Here is a 21,961-nt window from a genome sequence, read left to right on the forward strand (position 1 = left end):
TAAACACAAACTGTATAGAGGTGTCTGAGGTTTAGAAAATTGCAAAAAGCAGTCTTAAAATAAGGGTGGGTCGTGGATTCTCCATGCCAGGAAAGAAAAGAATTTATCAGGTAAGCATAAATTATATTTTCTTTCCAATGGCATGGAGAGTCCAAGGATCCATTCAATTACTAGTGGGAACAAATACCAAAGCTAGAGTCCACAGAATGGAAGGGAGGGATACACAAGACAGGCGAGCCTAAACAGAAGGCCCCACCACTTAAAGAACTATCCTCCCAAAGGAAGCCTCAGCTGAGGCAAAAACATAAAATTTGGAAAATTTGGAAAAAGTATGCAATGATGACCAAGTGGCCGCCTTGCAAATCTGTTTCATAGAAGCATCATTTTTAAAGGCCTAAGAGGAAGTGACAGCCCTAGTGGAGTGAGCCGTAATTTTCTCTGGAGGCTGCTGTCCAGCTGTCTCATAAGCCAATCGAATAACACTTCTCAACCAGAAGGAGAGAGTAGAAGAAGTGGCCTTCTTACCTCTCCGTTTACCAGAAAAGACAACAAAAAGGGCAGAAGATTGACGAAAATCTTTCGTAGCCTGCAAATAAAGCATGCACAACATCCAGATTGTGCAACAACTGCTCCTTCTTAGAGGAAGGATTAGGACAAAATGAAGGAACAACAATTTCTTGGTTAATATTGCGTTCTGAAACCACCTTAGGTAGAAATCCTAATTTAGTATGGAGGACCACCTTATCCGCATTAAGAATAAGATAAGGAGAGTCACACTGTAGAGCCGAAAGCTCCGAAACTCTACAGGCAGAAGAAATTGCCAGCAGAAACATAACCTTCCAAGACAATAACTTAATATCAACAGAATGCATAGGCTCAAATGGAGCCTGCTACAGAACTTTGAGAACCAGATTAAGACTCCAAGGAGGAGCAATTGACCTAAAACAGGCCTGATACTAACCAAAGCCTGGACAAAAGATTGAACATCAGGCAAAATTGCCAGAAGCTTCTGCAGATAAATTGACAGAGCCGAGATCTGACCCTTTAGGGTACTATCTGATAGACCTTTCTCCAGGTCCTCCTGAAGAAAGGACAGAATACGGGGAATTCAAGCCCCTAGAACTGCACCAATGAAGGTATTTACCCCATACCTTATAATAAATCTTGCGAGTAACAGACTTACGAGCCTGAATCATAGTCTCAATAACCTTCACAGAAAAACCTTGTCTGGACAAGACTAAGCGTTCAATCTCCAAGCAGTCAGCTTCAGAGAGACTAAGTTTGGATGGAGGAAGGGACCCTGAAGTAAAAGATCCTTCCTCAGAGGCAATTTCCACAGGGGAAATGACGACATCTTCACTAGGTCCGCAAACTAAGTTCTGCAAGGCCATGCTGGAGCTATTAAAATTACCTAAGCTTGCTCCTGTTTGATATGAGCTATCACCAGAGGAAGGAGGGCAACCGGAGGTAACAGATAAATTGGACTGAAATCCCATGGCATTGCCAGGGCGTCTACCAGAGCTGCTTGAGGATCTCTTGATCTTGTGCTGTATTTTGGAAGCTTGGCGTTTAGACGAAATGTCATCAGATCCAGCTCTGGAACTCCCCATTTGAGGTTTAACATTGAGAAAACTTCTGGATATAGAGCCCATTGATGAAACATCTGCCTGCTTAGATAATCCACTTCCCAGTTGTCCACCCCTGGGATATGAATTCCAGAGAGATGACAATTGTGAGACTCTGCCCAGTGAAGAATGTGAGTTACCTCATTCATAGTTAACAAGCTCAGAGTTCCTCCTTGGTGGTTGATATACAGCACAGAACTGATGTTGTCCGATTGAAATCTGATAAACCGGACTAAACTCAGTTGAAGCCAAGCTGTTAGTGCATTGAGAATTGCTCTCAATTCTAGGATATTTATAGGGAGGGCAGACTCCTCCTGAGTCCAAAGTCCCTGAAATCTTAGGGACACCCAAACTGCTCCCCAGCCTAACAGGCTGGCATCCGTGGTAACAATCTCCCAAGAAGATCTCAGGAAACAAGTGCCCTGAGACAAATGGTCTTGGGAGATCCACCAAGACAGATAAATCCTCGCCTGAAAGTCTAAAACTATCCTCTATGAGAGATACAAGTGGTCTTCGTTCCATTGACTGAGCATACATAACTGTAGAGGTCTCAGATGGAAGCGAGCAAATGGAATAATGTCCATAGATGCCACCATGAGACCAATTACTTCCATGCACACTGCCACTGATAGACAAACAGAAGACTGAAGAGAACGACAGGCTTCCAGAAGCTTAAGTTTTCAGACCTCCGTCAAAAAACATTCATACATACTGAGTATATGATTGTCCACAGAAAACATACCCTGGTACTTGGCACCAAGGAACTCTTCTCTAGATTCATCTTCCACCCGTGAGAGCGGAGAATGGCTAACAGAGAATCTGTATGGGATCTTGCTAACTGAAAATATAGCGCCTGAACCAAGATATCGATCAGGTAAGGAGCCACCACAATCCCTAGATGTAATGGATTAGAAATGGTTAAGTATGTTTTAAGCTATATTGGATCTCAACTGCGGATGATAATTGAATGTACCACTCTGCTTCAACTTATTTCATGTTAAAATAAGCTTAATGGCTAGGAGTGAGTTAATGGAGTTAGACAATATGAGAGGTGCAGGTGAATAAACCTGAGCTAGCTCAATAAATGAATAACTGATATAATATCTGATGTGGATATATATATATGAAGGGGTTAAACAATTCCTGTAGGAAGTACAGAGTCTGATTGTACTCAACTGCACAGTAATGGTTCTTACCACTTTAAGAAAGGAGAGAGAGCGGCTTTGTATTCTCAGACGGAACAGCTGATAGATCCGTGCACAGAGGCAGAGCGTAAGTCCTGCATCTGATAGTTAGTAACAGCAGCGGAAGAGACTCAGCTAGAACAGTCGATAACATTAGGCTGAGGGCAGGAGCGAGTCACTGGAGCTGCAGGCTTCACTGATGATCCGTCTGTAACGTTACAGCTGCAATAGTGAGTGCTGATGAACGGACCTCCGTAGAGAGGATGATGTCAGGAGGAGAGATAGTATTCACTGTTCCGAACAAGGCTGCTTCTTAAAGTGGTTCCAGGGAATAAAGGTGATAAAAATAAAACAAGCAGGCTAATGATTAGAGTAACAGTCAGGTAGTAGATTAGGTGAATAGTCACTTCAGAGAAAAGTTAGCACAAAAGTGCACTGCAGGAGGTTGAAGTGTATCCCAAATGATAATCCAAAGGAGAGCAAATAATTTGCAGGCTCAGCAGCAAATATTCCAGGAAATTCTCAATAACTAAGCACCTGTCTAACATTAGAGCTCAGGTTAAGTAGAGAAAGGAGGTTGGGCTTGCAATAAAGGTGGAATTACAGGTTGAGAGAACAGGTAGATAAGGTGGACTGTGATATCCTGACACTAGAGATCTGGCCACAGACAAAAGAGCGCCTAGAACTTGAAATGTTCCCTGTGGATAGGCACATGAAGATACGCATCCTTCAGGTCTATGGTGGTCATAAATTGACCCTCCTGAACTAGAGGGAGAATAGAATGAATAGTCTCCATTTTGAAGGACGGAACCTTGACAAGCTTGTTGAGAGACTTGAGGTCTAGAATGGGTCAAAAAGTTCCCTCCTTTTTGGGAACCACAAAAAGATTTGAATAAAATCCCTGACCCTGTTCTGCTAGAGGAACTGGGATAATTACTCCACGAGAAGACAGATTTCTTGCACAGTTCAAGAAGGCCTCTCTCTTTACCTGGTTTACAGATAATCTTGATAATAGAAATCTGTCCCTGGGGGGACAAGATTTGAATCCTATCCTGTATCCCTGGGAGACCACATCCACTGCCCAAGGATCTGGAATGTTGTGAATCCAAGCCTGCTGAAAGAAGGAAAGCCTGCCCCCTACCTGATCCAGCACTGGATTGGGGGTGGCCCCTTCATGCTGACTTAGCGTCAGTGGAAGGCTTTCTGAATTGCTTACCCTTATTCCAGGGCTGGCTAGTTCTCCAAGAAGTCTTGGCTTGCTCAGATTTAGAAGACGAGGAAGACTTCTGTCCCTTGAAGTTATAATAGGAACGAAAATTAGAAGTCTGACGACCCTTGGGTCTATTCTTCTTATCCTTTGGTAAGAAAAACTATTTTCCTACCAGTAACCGTGGAAATTATCTCTGCCAGACCAGGACCAAATAAAGTCTTACCCTTAAAAGGTAGAGACAGTAGCTTGGATTTGGAAGTCACATCCGCAGACATGGGGGTCAATTTACTAATGTGCGAGCGGACATGATACGATGTAGCGTATCATGTCCGCTGCCCATCGATAAATGCTGACAGCATACGCTGTCGGCATTTATCATTGCACCAGCAGTTCTTGTGAACTGCTGGTGCAATACCGCCCCCTGCAGATTTGTGCAGGGGGCCGCAAGCAGGGGGTGTCAATCAACCCGATCGTATCCGATCTGCTTGATTTCTGTCCACTGCCTCAGAGCAGGTGGACAAGTTATGGAGCTAGGTAGACCAGAGAGGACGGAGTTGCAGTAGTCGAGACGGGAAAGGATGAGAGAGTGGATTAAAATCTTAGTTGTGTCTTGTGTAAGGAAATGTCTAATTTTAGAGATGTTTTTAAGGTGGAAGTGGCAGGCTTTAGCCAAGGGGGTCTATTTATGAAGCAGTGGATGCTGCCTCAGACCCACTCTGCTTCAGTTCCGGCTGAAGCAGAAGTTAAGAAGCAGCGGTCCTATCGGATACGATTGGGCTGATTGACACCCCCTGCTAGCGGCCGCAAATCTGCAGGGGGTGGTATTGCACCAGCAGTTCACAAGAACTGCTGGTGCAATGATAAATGCCGACAGCGTATGCTGTCGGCATTTATCGATGTGCGGCAGACATGATCCGCTATATCGGATTATGTCTGTCCGCACATTAATAAATGGACCCCAAGAACTGAATGTGAGGAGTGAAGGAAAGGTCTGAGTCAAGTGTGACCCCAAGACATCGGGCATGCGGGGTAGGGGTAATGATGGAATTATCAACAGTTATAGAAAATTGGGGGGTGGAAATTAAATCAGACAATGAGTCACACCAATAAGAGGCTGCACCAGCAACTGTCACAATACTAGCAACTGGTTGCCACTGCAAACCCTGATGAAGAAACGTCTTCATTAATAACCCTCCATTTTCTTATTCATAGGGTCTCTAAAAGAGGTACTATCCTCAAGAGGAATAGTAGTTCTCTTAGCTAAGGTAGATATAGCACCCTTTACTCTAGGAACAGTGCACCACAGATCTCGCACTGAATCAGCCAATGGAAACATCTTTTTAAACACAGGAGACGGGTTTAAAGGAACACCCGGCTTCTCCAATTCCTGAGATATAATGTCAGACATGCGATCTAGACCAGGAAAAACCTCCACAGATTTAGGTTTGACATTAAAAACTCTATTCAGTTTATTGTTTTTTTTAGGAGTCTCTGTAATTGTTTCAGTCATCCAAAGTAGCTAAAACCTCCTTCAAAAGTAAACGGAGATGCTCCAGTTTAAAGGGATACTGTACCCAAAAATTTTCTTTCGTGAATCAGATTGAGCATGAAATTTTAAGCAACTTTCTAATTTACTCATATTATCAAATTTTCTTCATTCTCTTGCCGGCCCATTTTTGATGAACAACCTGGGTTGTCCTTGCTGATTGGTGGATAAATTCATCCACCAATAAAAAAGTGCTGTCCAGAGTACTGAAACCAAAAAAAAGCTTAGATGCCTTCTTTTTCAAATAATGATAGCAAGAGAACGAAGAAAAATTGATAATAGGAGTAAATTAGAAAGTTGCTTAAAATTGCATGCTCTTTCTGAATTACAAAAGAAAAAATTTGGGTTCAGTGTCCCTTTAAATCTAAAATTAACCTCCTCAGAATCTACTGTACTAGGAACCGCAGATTCCGAATCAGAGATCTCACCCTCAGAAGCTGCAGAGGAATGATTCTCGCTAGATAACTGAGAAAGACTAAACAAATCAGTCTTGGTGGAAACAGAACCCACACTGTCAGAAAAAATTTGCAAAAATTGTACATTTACAGGTACAACAGCTTATCACTGGGGCAGTACCCTTAAAGGTACACCCGCTGTACCCTTTAATATGGGTACATATTGGTACCCTTGCAGATTGTACCTTTCAAAGGCAAATATGTACCTTTGGTGACTAGATTGGACCTCAATGCTTTGGTACCATAATGTACACATAAAAATGGTGCAAATTTGGCCTTGTAAGGGTACTGATCCAGTGACAAGCACTTTGTACCTCATGATGGCAAATTTGTACTTTTAGTATATTAAACATGCTGTTCCATCAAATTAATTATATAGCAATCAAATATGCATTCACCTAATGAGTACTTGTTCAGACAGCATTACAATAGCCACACTTTAGTTGGGATAGTTTAGCCAAATAACAGGTACTAACACTGCTACAGGACCAGTTCCAATAGGAGCTACACAAAACTAGTTTTATTTCACTATGTACTAAATTAGTTTTATTTCACTATGTACTAGCAACACCCTATTTAACTTAGGGTGACACACCACATAAAACATAAATATATAGAAAACATTATAGTAATAAAATATAACTCCTAACGAAAGGAAGGGGGATTCAGGGGAGGGATAGACGATAAAACTCCCAACCATGCATTAAACTGTTACTCTATGCAAAATATATGCAAATTAGTCTATTTCTTTACATGTAAAGTAACTTTCAACCAATAGATGGTGCTATGGCGAGTTACACAATGTCCATGTATGTGACTGGGGAATGGCTACAATTTTATTTTATTGTTTTTAAAAAAGGTTCTTAAACAGCTCTTGTTTATTTTATAGAATTTAAAACTAAAACATTTCTTTGTAATTTAAGTTTATATATTTGCTTTATGTATACGATTTATCATCTTGATGCTCTAAATATAAACATTAAATGTTAAGTGCGTGTGTGTTTTTTAGAACCAGCAACACAGTATCATTGAAGATATGGGTTGTTAAGTATTTTTTGTTGCCTCGCCCACTTCTTGCATATTACCAACAACCATTAAACATTAAATATTTTGCTGTACAACATGTATGTTGAATTCATTTTTGGTTACTGCCAGTTATGTGTTCATTGAATAATTGACGTGCACAAATTATATGGACTTGCAGGCTTTGGCAGCCTTGAACCAACCATCCCCCTCAACCTTTTAGCTTTAAGTCACACGTTATTGTACCTTTTTGGGGGGATTAAATGGTACAAACATGGACCCTTTGACAGTTGGAAACATATTTGTACATTATTTACCCCTAAATGGTACATATTAGTTTCTTAAGGTGTAATTATGATCCATTGAGGGTACAATCAGAGCAGTTGTACCGTAAGTGTTCACAAATGTACCCCAACTGTACCTTTTTTTCTGACAGTGCATAGAAATGTTCTTAGATTTCCTCTTCCTTTTACCAGTACTAGGTAAAGCACTTAGGGCAGCAGAAACTGCAGAAGTCAACTGCGCAGCAAAATCTTTAGGCAAACAAACACTCCCAGAGACTGACTGAGAGGAACCGCAGGGTACTGCATGTGAATCTGTCAAAGGCTGGGGCATGTTAGAAGAAGGCTGAGACAACCCCTGAACAGCATTATCCTGAGAAAAAGAAGGCTCAGATAATCCTTATCCTTAGATAATAAAACCTTATTAAATCAAGGGGAACAAAATTGCACAGGAGGAATAACCTGGGCATCTGCACAATAAAGACATTTATCAAATGACAGAGAAAGCTTGGGATCGGCATCCATAGTAAATAAAAAAGCCCTCTATTTCCCCTATACTCTAATTTCTTTATAAATAATTAGAATAAAAAACTTTAGACATAGATAACAAATAATTTATTAAAACCGGCAGGTCCACACCCCAGCCACGCTGGAGAGACTCACCAAAACTGCAGATGCTGGAACGCTGCAAACATCAGAGAGAAGCAACAAGCAGAAAACACGATCTAATGCCAGAAAATCCGCTCTGTTCCCTTGAAAATTAGACTTCCAAACAGCCGGCTAGAAACAAACCGTTCATCACTCAGGTCACATGATCCAAATTCAAAAGTGAGATGCGGTAAAACGAACCGCCAACAACCTCCTTAAAGAGATATTACCCAAATAAAAAAAAAGTTAAACTAGTGCAAATAAATCCCCATAGCTAAAATCAAAAAAGCCTTCACATGACAGAACAGTGCCCTGAACTGCTGCCCAATAAAAGGATCCACCTTGTTCTCTAAGTTGTTTTTTAAAACAAGGAACTCCTGAGTGCTGCATCCTTCTCACCTAGACGGTAAAAGCACTTACCTGTGGATCCGCTGTAGGGAAGGTACAGCAAACAGGTGTGACAGAATCCTCACTGACATAGACCTGTAGAAGATAAACAAAAAACAGAGTAACCAACCCTGGTTTTCTATATAGGGGTAGCAAAAATATTGGAAGGTAAGCAAAGACCACCTCGCCATCTTCCAACTGCTAAAAGCCACCATTACTCTTACTAAAGAGAATTACATAGACACAGCATAACCCCAATCCTTGATTGCAGGGAAAATTACCCATTAAAGGATTAACAACTTGATTTCTTCAGACACCTTCTTCGCACGGCACCTACAATGTTACGCAAGCAAAGAATGACTGGGGATTGTGGGTAATGGGAGGATACTTGAAGCTTTGCTGGGGTGTTCTTTGCCTCCACCTGGTGGCCAGGAGTTGAATTCCCACTAGTAATTGAATACATTTGTGGACTCTTCATGCCACTGGAAAGAAAACAAAATAGCGTGCCACTTGTAATCTGGCTCATTGTTTGTAGCAGTGTTATACTAGATAAGCCTAACTAGATTTACTTTTCAACAAAATATACCAAAATATACCAAGGGAAAAAGTGCATTTGGTAAAACAGAAGTAAACTAGAAAGTTGTTTAAAATTCAGTGTTCTACCATGAAAATGTAATTTTGACTTTACAGTATCTTTAATGTAGTTAATATTTTTGCCACTAGATGGTGCTGCTGTATACATGTGTATGTGTGTGTGTATATCTATCTATATATACATTGATTGGAGTAGCCGTGTTAGTCCAGTGATTTAGATAACAAATTAACAAGAGTGTTGCCTTGAGCAATGATACTTTCGGAAACGTTCCTTCCTTTCTTTTTCAAGTCTGAAGCAATACTGACCAATTCAATGGAATTTACAGATTATATCTTGAAACACAGAATGGCTAAAAAGGACAGAAAGGGGTTGATTTATCAAAGGCTTTCTCCAGCCTTTGAGACCCTACAGCTGCAGGTTCTCACAAGAGAACCTGCACGCCTTATTTAACAAACTGCGGTCATCAGACCGCTGCTTGTTAAAGCCTTTTGCCAACTCAACAATGGCGAAATTCAATCTCCGCGGTCTAGTCTGACCGAGGAGATTGACAGCTCCTGCCCGCGCGTGATTGGCTGTGCGCGGGCAGGGGGCAGGATTGCACGCAAGCGCAAAATAGCGCTCACGTGCAATGGGAGAGGAGGGGGAGCCGTAAAAATCATGAGGGGGACTTAGGTGACAGAGGCAGACTGTGTCCAGTGTAGGAGAACAGACAGGGAAAGATATAGTTTTACAGAGCATATACTGACATGAAGTTATTTATCAACATGGAATCAATATGATACCGATGTGAAATTATGTATACAGGAAGAATATAAAATAGTCAAAAAAAGAGTGTGGAATATACAATGTAATAGACTATATGAAAGTACAAAATTTCTTGTAATGCACTTTGATATAGTCTATTACATTGTATATTTCACACTCTTTATACATAGGTACACAGGTAAGCCTATGTAAATACTTTTTTCCATTATTATTATTCCTTTTTTTATATTTTTTTATTTCTTCTTCGCTCCTTTCTTCTTTTTTGACTATTTTATATTCCTCCTGTATACATAATTTCACATCTGTATCATATTGATTCCATGTTGATAAATAACTTCATGTCAGTATAGGCTCTTTGTAAAACTATATATTTCCCTGTCTGTTCTACACTGGACACTGTCTGCCTCTGTCACCTAAGCCCTTCTCATGATTTTTATGACACCCCCTCCTCTCCCTACACTCAGACCTCTGTAACACTTTCTGTCCTTTTTAGCCATTCTGTGTTTCAAGATATAGGGGCCCGTATTTCTGGCGAGTCTTCCGACTCGCCAGAAACACCAGTTATGAAGCAGCGGTCTAAAGACCACTGCTCCATAACCCTGTACGCCTGCTCTGAGCAGGAGGACAGGAATCGCCGGAATTCAACCCGATCGAGTACGATCGGGTTGATTGACACCCCCTGCTGGCAGCCGATTGGCCACGAGTCTGCAGGGGGCGGCGTTGCACCAGCAGCTCTTGTGAGCTGCTAGTGCAATGCTGAATACGGAGAGCGTATTGCTCTCCGCATTCAGCGAGGTCTTGCGGCCCCATAATCTGTAAATTCCATTGAATTGGTCAGTATTGCTTCAGACTTGAAAAAGGAAGGAACACTTCCAAAAGCTTGTCATCTTATAAATGTATATATAGTTAGTCTAATAAAAAAGTATCATTGCTCAATGCAATACTGTTGTTATTTATATTGTTATATATATATACTGTATATAAAATTCCTTAATGCATTTCCTTTTTCTCTTTTTCTTAGATTCAAATAATCAAAGAAATAATGAAGATTTATTCTTTAAACAAAGATTTATTTATTCCTTAAACAAGATAATGGGGTAAATTTATGTAAGTGTGAGCGGACATGATACGATGTAGCGTATCATGTCCGCTGCACATCGATAAATGCCGACAGCATACGCTGTCAGCATTTATCATTGCACCAGGCTGCGAACATCAATCCGCCCGATCATATACGATCAGGCTGATGACAGGGGGCGGCATTGCACAAGTGATAAATGATAAATGCTGACAGCGTATGCTGTCGGCATTCAGCGATGTCTCTCAGACATGATATGATACAGCGTATCATGTCAGACAGACATTGATAAATCGGCACAAAGAAACACAAAAGTAGCGACTCCGGGGAAAACGAGGGTTAATAAAATATCAAAACTTTATTCCATTCCTGTGACACTGACCACATGAATACCTTTGCTTTTATATTTTTTAATGATTCTGTACTTAAAGGGTTAAATCCCAGGGTATAAATGAGCATGTTCTCCTAAGGGAGACATGTCTATGAATAAGCACCTGTAGGGGGCGCGAAATGCGTCAGACATCTCAGTTGTGTTTGTCTCATGTCTGCCTGGCCACCTGTGGGCCTATTTTTAATCATGATGGATTACATTTTTGATATTTTATCAACCCTTGTTTTCCCCAGGGGGTGCTATTTGTTGTGTTTCTTTGTGTTGATTCGGCAACTCTGTTTATTCCTCCATGACTCCACACACAAAACAGCAAAGCCCCCCCCCCCAACCTCCTGAGTCCCTAATACCTAGACACAAATGTTGTGAGGTATACACACACTATAAATGATAATTAGCGCTGCGGAATCTGTTGGCGCTCTACAAATAACCGATAATAATAAATAAATAAATAATTAGCAACTAGGTTTAAGTCAGTTATATTTTTCTGAGACACAACACTTTTGCCTCTTTAAGAGAAATATTTCTTTATGAGTATCAAAGTATCTACATATGCTAGAGGAGCTGTGTGCACAAGAATTGTTGTTAAAGAAGATTTATGATAAAATAAAAAATTCATAAACTAAAGTTTTTTGCACAAATGGTTATACACAAATGTGAAATGCATTACTAACAATATATAAATGGGTTGTCACAGGGCTTTTGTACCGATTGGAAATGGGACTTCTGATGGATTTGGGGGCCTTAGTTAGTAAATATATCACTTCTATATTACATTTATTATTATGAATAAACATAAAAAAAATAATGTATGTCTTCACGTTATCTATTGACTAACATGGTACCAAGTATCTCTCCCAAATACCAAAAACATACTGTCCCTTTAAGAACATTTTAATTTCCTGGTGTGTAAAGAAATATACATTTGCACATAAACTGAACATTTATATTTCTTTGCACACCAGGAAATTCAAATACACTTAAAGGGACAGTAATTCCAAGACATTTCTGTCATCTTGCTATAGAATAAAATACGGTATCGGCCAAACCATCTTTTAAAGCAATTAACATCTTTTTTTGTTTTGCAATAGATAAATTCCCCCCAACATTTGCCTTATTTAGAGGAGCCAATCTCGCTTATAAATAGGGTATAAAATGCTAGCCATAATCATTAGCATTGTTTTACTGCTGTTACCTGCTCAATTCTATTAGGGCAGATATGTATCAGGGTTAGCCTTGGGAAGACTGCAGGGTGCATTTCCAGTACTGAGAATTAGAAAATACATGATTTTCAAAACTATATTACTTGAAAAGTGGGCAAAATAATTAATGAATGTATACTACAATGTTATTTTACTAAGCATACACATTTAATATTAAAATTTCAAGATTTTTACTGTTCCTTTAAATATTGTCTCAACAATAATTCTATAAATTTCCATATATCTACCTATTCATGGTTAGGTACCCAATGATGCTGCAAACATACCTCTCCTAACGGAGTATTACAAACTGTGTATACCATCTAGCCAGTTCTACCTAAATCCACCAGGAATTCGACCTAGGACAGCAAAGGCTCTCAAGATTCAGATGGAAATATTTCTAGTCTCTCACAAACAGAAGGATAATCTGAATAAGGATGAACAGGAGAAACTGAGGACTTTCTGTGCTGATCGGTGATGCATGTAAACATGTGCTTTAAACAGATGCTTGAATTTTAGCCCCTTGAGTACTAAGGGGTAGAATTATCAAAGCAATTTGCCTGTAATTGCGGGCAAAATAACGCATACGCACCAATCGCCATATTTATGAAAGCAATCTGCGCCTATAATTGCCAGAAATGTGTGCTTCCACAGGCGCATACGGGTACCAAGAGTTTATATATATATATATATATATATATATATATATATATATATATATATACTGTATATATATATATATATATATTGATATATTGATTTTTGTGATCTTAAAAATATAAATATGTGCAAAATAGATGCCTAAAAAATGCGGTGTAAATATTTATAGGGATGAACTGTGATAAATAGAGACTAAATGCTTTTAACGATAGGCAAAATTTATCATTATTACGCCCCAGCTCGTCTTTTGCTAAACGCGCAAAATTACATCTATTTTTTTTATAAATTCCGGCGCACATGAACGCTTCTCCGGCAGCGAGCTGGGGCGCAGTTACAGGTGAAGCACATACAGAGTTCACCTAGCCTTTGATAAATCTACCCCTAAAAAACGTTGACTTCCTCTGATAGTCATGCAAGTAATTTTGTCACATAATACAATTATTGCTGCAATATCTAGATTAAAAGTGGTCAATCCAAGATACAGGTTTTTTTTGTATCATACTAAAAAGCAAATGATTCTAAATGCCAGAGCTGTCAATTTTGAAAATTAAAATTGTCATAATGTGCTTTGAGTAACTGATGATGTCACAGACAGTGGCGTCACTAGGGGGTGCGGGGGGTGCGGGCCGCACCTGGGTGACACCCTCCAGGGGGTGACACCAAAAAAAAAAAATTTTTTTTTTTTTTTTTTTTTTTTTTTAATTTTATTGAAATTCAAAGAAATACAATGTTGAGATGCATAGATTATTTTATTAGAGGCTGGCATTTGTGAACATTAGTGGGACTGGGGAAGTTGTAGACACACAATTATTTTGCCCCTTAAGCCAGTGCTGCAATTTCAACAAATAGTTTTCCCGGCTGCTTTTGCTTGTTTGTACTTTGCTCCTCCCCTTCCCAATTTCACTATGAATGTTGTGGGTGTGCCGTGGGGCTTGCAAAGTTGCGCTGCTAGCCTAAACCTGCCTGCCTATCTGTGCTCACTGCTCAGTGACATGCGGCCCAGGGCTGTGCACTGACAGACTTGGAACAGAGTCAGAGAGCAGAATTTTCATAGTTTGCTGCCTAAACCTTTTCTTCAGTGATTTATTTTAGAGTGCTCTGTTCATCTTTCATTTGATGTTCTGCTGAGCCAGGGAGCAGCTCTAGGCATGAGCTTTATAATTAATGCAGTGCAGTTTACATATTTTGTATGTGTGTGTGTGAGTTTTTGTGTGTCTCAGTGTGTTTGTGTGTGTGTTTTTGTGTGTGTGTCTGAGTGTGTTTCCGAGTGTTTGTGTGTGCATCTGAGTATGTTTTTAAGTGTGTCTGAGTGTTTGTATGTGTGTTTGCCTGTGTTTTTGTGTGTGTCTGCTTTCTAGGGGGGGGGGGGTGACACCATGACTTACCGCACCGGGTGACACCAACCCTAGTGACGCCACTGGTCACAGAAAGTGTCATCACTGAACAAAATCTACTGGTTCCTCCCTCTAAATAAAAAAAATTATTTTGTGATTTAGATAGAGCATGCAATTTTAAACTATCCAATGTACTTCTTATATCTAATTTGCTTCATTTTCTTCATATCCTTTATTGAATAGCATATCTAAATAGGCTGCACATTGACACCTCATGTGATTGGCTCACCCATGTGCATTGCTATTTCTTCAACAAAGGATATCTGAAGAATGAAGCATATTAGATAATAGAATAATAGAACTGGAATGTCCCTTTAAAATAAGATTAACATATTTTCTAATCAATGTTCAGTATTTTTAAGAATGAGAGTGTCTGAAATCTGAATATTTGTTTATTAGTAAATATATTATTATTTTGTATCACTATTATCATTTATTTGTATAGCCCTTCCAAATTCTGTAGTGCTGCATCTACATTTGTTAGCATCAAAGCATAATTTATTATACAGATTATATTTTTATAAACAGATTAATTATTTCATGTTTATATGCAGCACCAAGAGATAGCTTTATAATCAGAGATACAGAAAGTCAATATACAGGAAGAGACATATTATGATATAATATATTTGTGCCTTTTTTCCCTATAATGTGTTTCTACGTTATATTAAAAATATGTATTAAAACAGCAGATTATACAAATACCCTAATCTCCACAGCTACCTATATCTCCTGCCTCACCCCAGTGTGGTTTGATTATTGAACAAGCACGCTATTGTATTTCAAGCAACATTGACATGTAAGCAAAATTGCTGTCAGAGTCTCTTATTTTTAAATCATCCGTTCATTCAAAACACTTCATTTGGATTATATATTGCAAGCTCAGTTTATTATACTGCGGAACAGAATCAGTTAAAAACAAAATTTAGGTGAACCTGCTGATTAAATAAAAATACATTTTTGTTTACACTAGAGTATCTGAAATAATAAATAAATTAATTAATAAATAAGGTGAAACCCTTGTGCTCAAAAAGATGTCATATGATTCTTAACTGTACGTAATGTCAAGTCCATTATTCTTGTACAAACAGTAGAAAGCCATACAATTTAGGATCTGACAGCTATGTGGCTCACATGCATCTAATTTTGGTCTTTGTGGGTAACTGGTTTGCAGTTTAGCGTAACCACTTGTGTGTAAATGCTTTATTTAAATGTAGGAAATGATACTTAACATTCAGCAATATATATTACATTTTTATGCATATGGTTTTAAAACCCATTCCTAATATCTTGTTATATGTCTGCAAGATTTAGTATTTGCTTGGAGATACATTAAAAGCCACTATTCCAATAAACTGTTAATAATAATAATAATAATAATAATAATAATAATAAAACAAATATTAGTTTTCCTTTGCTATGAAAACAAATACACCTGACTTGCTATGTGTTGGCACAGTACAAAGCTTTTGTGTCACAGATAAGGTGGTTCTGATTACTTCTAACTTAGGCCTAGTTTCCATTGATGTGGTATATAGTTAGGCTGACCATATTGCCGCTTTAAAAAGGGACATATATGAAAAATATGTCAGGGTTCTTATAACAGAACATTATTATAGTATTTCTTTAAACAGCCCTGACATATGTATTTTTCATATGTGTCCCTTTTAAAAGCGGCAATATGGTCAGCCTATATATAGGGGAAACTGGTGGTAAAAACATTTATCTCTATTAAAGTTTGTGGAGAATTTTTATGGTACCACCATTTTCCAAACTTTATCACCTCAATGGAAACTAGACCTTAGCTTTCAGTATGCACTAGGCCTGTCAGCAAAATAGGGATATCAACAGCCTCACTAACGTCAGTTCTTATGTTATTCTATGCAGTTATATCATTAAAGGGACATGAATCCTTATTTTATATTTTTTTATGATTTGGATAGAGAATACAATTTTTAGAAAATGTACTAATTACTTTTAGTATCAAATTGACTTAATTCTCTTGGTATCCTTTGTTGAAATGCAGGTAGGTAGGTAGGCTGAGGACTTGTACATTTCTGGGAAACTAATTGGTAGTAGTAGTTGTGCATGAATATGTTTAACAATGAGTGCAAACTCTGCTGCCAGCTAGTATTCAAAAGCACTCCACTCTTGCAAAACTGCTGCCATATAGTGCTCAAAACACGTTTACGCTAACTTCTAAGGTATTCTCTTTTAACGAAGAATAACAGGAGAATAAATTCGATAATATAAGTTAATAGGGAACTTTCTTAAAACTGCATGTTCTATCGGAATCATAAAAAATGGTGGTGATGTCTCTTTAAATTTCCCCAATCTAGCCATTCTTTGGTGAATCAGCAACATAGAATATACAGAGCACCCAGCTGTTGTGCATTATGTAGTATTGTCTCAAATTGACCTCACCTTCTTTTTAAAATTGTATATGTGGGCACTGCGTAACACATGCCCAGAAATATCAAGCCACACCCCTAGAGCACCCAAAATTGACAAATAAGACATTCTAACTCCTCCTACAAACCTCTGACTCCGCCCCTGGTCTGTCAAAACTCCCCAGTCACAAAGTGTCAAGAGTAAGGAAACTGATTTAACCGGGAGAGCCCAGTGAGGAGAGTGTAGCTGGAGATTAAATACTTAATTTTGAACTGTGTCCATTTAAATCAGTGTTCTCCCCAAGCCCTATTTAATGGGCACACCAGCCAGGTGATTTTAATGACCACCCGACTAAAATTTAAGCCAATATTAAGTATTCAATGTATGTTGCACAAATGAGCATTAAATCAATTTATTTTACATTATGCTATTAATTCAAGTGTATAGTTACTCAACCATTGTAGATTTAAACAGATCTTGACAAATCCCAGGAGTTAAAGTTTACTTCTGGCTCCTAAATATTCTAGCTAGATCATAAATGTTATATATACTTGTCAACTATTTTTAAAAATATATATATATTCAGCTATATAAGAAACCAAAGGCAATAAAAAAAAAAAAAACTTTATCTAAAAATCTATTTGTCAACCCTTGAAGAATCATGGTTATAAAAGGAATAAAAAGAGATCTGTGTTTGAGCTTCTTGTTATAGCACTACTACATGCATACAAATGTGTCTACCTTGGTATGCTATTCAACAAATGATAATAAGAATATGGGGGGAAAAAGTAGATACAAAACTTACCCTCATTGGCTCATCAGAATGCCCGGCTTTCCTCTCTCTATATGAACGCTTGCCCCTTAGGATCTGCTTTGCTTCTTTTTCTGGCAATATTGGTGAAGCATCTACATAAAAATAGTAAATGTATATGTAAAATATTAATATGCCAGCACCTAGTTATTATATTTTGTAAACAAAGATAAATCTTGGGGGGACTAAACTTTCATTCTAGCAAGGCTACATTAATCAATGAATGGAATAAAAGAAAATCAAGGGTTTTTTATAATGCCAAAGGTAGAGTGAGTTTTGGGGAAGGGAATTCAGAGACATACCTGCAGCACAGTGATTGTTTGATATGTGCAGAAGTTCATTTATATATATATATATATATATATATATATATATATATATATATATAATGTATATATATATATATAAATATATATATATATATTTTGTGTCCCTAATAAGCCACAATAAAGGAGGTAAAAAAATAACACTCAGGTGGCTTTCCAAGGGGTGTGCCACTGGTCTACAAAACATTGCAAATTGTGATGAAAAACCCACAATTTTAAATTATATTAAAACATTTTTGTGTGCAATGCAAGGACTAATATCTGATACGTACAGGAAAAAAAATATGTTAATGTAACTTCAAGATCTTAAAAAGACATTTAACTTTAAATTAAACTCCCCATACGTTTTTGCGCGCGTGGGTAGTGCTTGTTTTAGAAGTTAACACTAAACTGTTTTGCATGCGTGCTAACCCAAAGAACCTAAAATATTGTGCACGCGATAACCTATTTCCCCATAGAAGGCAATGAAGCAAAAAAAGTGGGGGGAAAAACCTAACATCCTACTCGTGCGCAAACCCATCCCATATTCTCGAGTGTGCTAACCCAACATGAAAATATGAATATTTCACATTCCAGTGTTCTTCACATACAAGAATATGTTCTATTTATTCATAAATACATATTTATATATATATATGATGTTTTTTTGCACACACACACATATATATATATATATATATACATATATATACGTACATATACATGTTTATAAATGTATAGGAATATTTATTTAAAAATATGAGTGTACATCTGTATTTATGTGTTTATGTGTGTCTAAATGTCTGTAAATACATATATACTAATATGCATACATAAATACATATGTACAACATATATATATATATATATATATATATACATAGACATATTTAGACATGTATATGTATGCATCTCTATGCTAAAGCTCCTGGCATGCATCCTGATGGATCTGAAACCCTGACCCTAATAATATTCTACACAGTGATTGTTCGATCAGTGCAGGAACTCATTTATATAACTGGCCACAACAAAGTAGAAAAGATAAACAAAACATACAGTTTCTCAAGCAGTGTTTCCCAGGAATGCAAAACAATTTCATTTTTTTCATAACTAAATGCTGATTTAAAATGTTGCAGTGATGATTATATGTACTATGCGTATATAAAAATGACTTTAATTTCCCTTTAACTCTACCTTTACATATTTATCATTGGCCCAGAATAAAAACAGGGTAATTTGCCATACTAGACACTGACATTATTATTATTATTATACTTTATTTATGAAGCTCCAACATATTCCGCAGCGCTGTCCATGGATACAATTCATTTAAATAAAACAATACAAGACTTGTAAGAGACAGGACAAAATTTACAAACACATACAGGAGGGATTGAGGGCCCTATTCCCTTGGGAACTTACAATCTAGAAGGGTAGGAGGTTGGGAAACAGGTGGTGAGGACTGCAAGATTGAGAAGGATGTTAATACAGAGTTAGATGAGGGAAATATTAGGTAAGTGAAATTAATTTATTATTGAGTTGGGTGGTAGGCTTCTCTGAACAGAAAAGTCTTCAGGGAGCATTTAAAGGAAGAAAGATTAGGGCAAAGCCTGACAGCACGAGGGAGAGTGTTCCAGAGGGTAGGTGCTGCACGACAGAAGTCCTGCAGTCTAGCATGAGAGGAGGTGATAGTTGCGGATGCAAGGAGCAGGTCATTGTTGGATCTTAGTGGACGGGCTGGAGTATACTTGTGTATTAGAGAGGATAGGTAGAGGGGAGCAGCGTTGGTAGAGGGGAGCGGGTTGGACATTGTTAAAGTAAAAATAATATTGTGGTTGTTAATTCTAGGTATATGTGCTTTTGTGTATCACTTAAACAAATCTATACTGTGAGACTAAACAAGAAAGGAAACCAAAGGGCTTGCAATCTATATGCCTATTCCTTTCAATCCTACAATAATTAACAAGATAGTAAAAATGACATTGAGTGGTCTGTTTGCACTTGTTCCTTTTAATTGAAAGACACCAATATTATTAAGATTCGCTAGAAGTGAAGGGGTTATGTTTGCTGTAAAATACCTGCAGTCAGCCTGCCAGTGAATAGACAAAGTCTTCTTTCATGGAGTCTTCATCCTCCTGGGATATCACATTCCACAAGCCACAAGTGGAATTTTAAACCTGTTTACCAAACCCGTGCCTCTTACAAAATGGTTTTGTTTAACAAAGTAAAATCATTTCTGGTGGTGCCTCAATAAAAAAAATTTGGTCAAGTGGATAGAATTGGCTGCCCTGTCCATCAGATGTAACTAGTTATGTTATAAGAAAAATGTCACGCATATCATAAAGCATAATATATCATATTCATTAGACCAATGCAAGCAAAATATAATGCTATTGCTTAATACTCAATAGTACACACATATATACAAATGTATTTTCATATATTTATATATATATATATATATATATATAGTGTATAGATATGTATATATATATATATATTTATATATACATATATACAGGCAGGTGTGGATACAAGCTGTGAGTGTAGGACACATTGGAGATATATTATATCATATATATATATATATATATATATATATATATACACCGTATATATATATATATATATATATATGTATATATATTATTTTTTTGCTTGATAAGATACTCACACTATATATATATGTGTGTGTATGTGTGTATATATATATATATATATATATATATAATGACCATATAAATATGTAAATGACAAATTCTTTCAACATTTAAAAACTGTTAAAATTACAATGTTGCTGTCAGTAATCATAATCATAATCTATATAAAACAGTTAATACACTTACCAGTAAAAATAGTCAGAATCACGGTCAGCAGGACTAAAGCCACAAAGGTCTTCATTTTGCTGTCTGCTGTCTCTCTGCCTTTTCAGGAATGAGCCGCATCTACCAGGGAAAGAATCTCTTATGAGGCCTACGTCAGCTTTGACTGTTTGTTCATGCCCAGAGACCTCCAAAATATGCTGTTTTTGATGCAGCCTGAGCACATGAGATGGAAATCCAGGAACTGTACATGTGGCAAGAAAAGCTCAGTTGCATGTATGGTTTGGTTACACGCTAATAAAATTTGTATACATGTAAAAGCGTGCAATTCACATGACAAGACATGTACGTGCCCCCGGTAGCTCATCCCCAATGTTCTTTTAATAAGGGGGTTGTACTTAAAGGGATAAAAAGGTGAAAAAAATGCTTTAAAGGGACAGTCTAGTCAGAATTAAACTTTCATGATTCAGATAGGGCATGTCATTTTAAAAAAAAAAACCTTTTCAATTTACTTTTATCATCAAATTTGCTTTGTTGTCTTGGTATTCTTAGTTGAAATCTAAACCTAGGTAGGCTCATATGCTAATTTCTAATCCCTTGAAGGCCGCCTCTTATCTGAATGCATTTTAACAGTTTTCACAGCTAGAGGGTGTTTGTTCATGTGTGCCATGTAGGTAACATTGTGCTCACTTCCGTGGAGTTATTTATGAGTCACCACTGGTTGGCTAAAATACAAGTCTGTCAAAATAACTGAAATAAGGGAACAGTCTGCAGAGGCTTAGATACAAGGTAATCACAGAGGAAAAAAGTGTATTACTATAACCATGTTGGTTATGCAAAACTGGGGAATGGGTAATAAAGGGATTATCTATCTTTTTAAAGAATATAAATTCTGGGGTAGACTGTCCCTTTAATGTGTTAGAGCAATTATTGATTACACTATTGCTTGCTACTGAGATCTAGCTAAATACAGCTGATAAGCCAATGACAAGGGGCATATGTGCTTCATAGGTTAGCTCCCTGTAGTGCATTGCTACTATTGAGCATATTTAGATATGCTTTCAACAAAAGATACCAAGAGAACAAATACAATTTGATAAATGGTGAAAGATGCCACGATCAACACTTCATGGAATATAATATAAAGCTGAAATGAGAAAGAAAAAAAGGCTGCTCCAATGGCACAATAAC

At 37.6% G+C, this 21,961-nt stretch overlaps 1 protein-coding gene across 1 annotated transcript in view; it reads right to left on the bottom strand.

Annotated features, from left to right (window-relative positions):
- CUNH17orf67 (chromosome unknown C17orf67 homolog) overlaps nucleotides 1-21,009 on the bottom strand; it is a 115,063-nt gene extending 94,054 nt beyond the window's left edge. Inside the window, exons 1-2 of the mRNA XM_053697207.1 lie at nucleotides 20,795-21,009; nucleotides 17,638-17,738 (exon numbers count right to left, since the gene is read on the bottom strand). Coding sequence (XP_053553182.1) covers nucleotides 17,638-17,738; nucleotides 20,795-20,849 — 156 coding nt within the window. The 5' untranslated portion in view covers nucleotides 20,850-21,009. The remainder of the gene's footprint in view (nucleotides 1-17,637; nucleotides 17,739-20,794) is intronic.
- Nucleotides 21,010-21,961: the final 952 nt, after the last annotated feature.

This window comes from Bombina bombina, unplaced genomic scaffold (assembly GCF_027579735.1).
Source record: "Bombina bombina isolate aBomBom1 unplaced genomic scaffold, aBomBom1.pri scaffold_400, whole genome shotgun sequence".
Classification (NCBI taxonomy): Eukaryota; Metazoa; Chordata; class Amphibia; order Anura; family Bombinatoridae; genus Bombina; species Bombina bombina.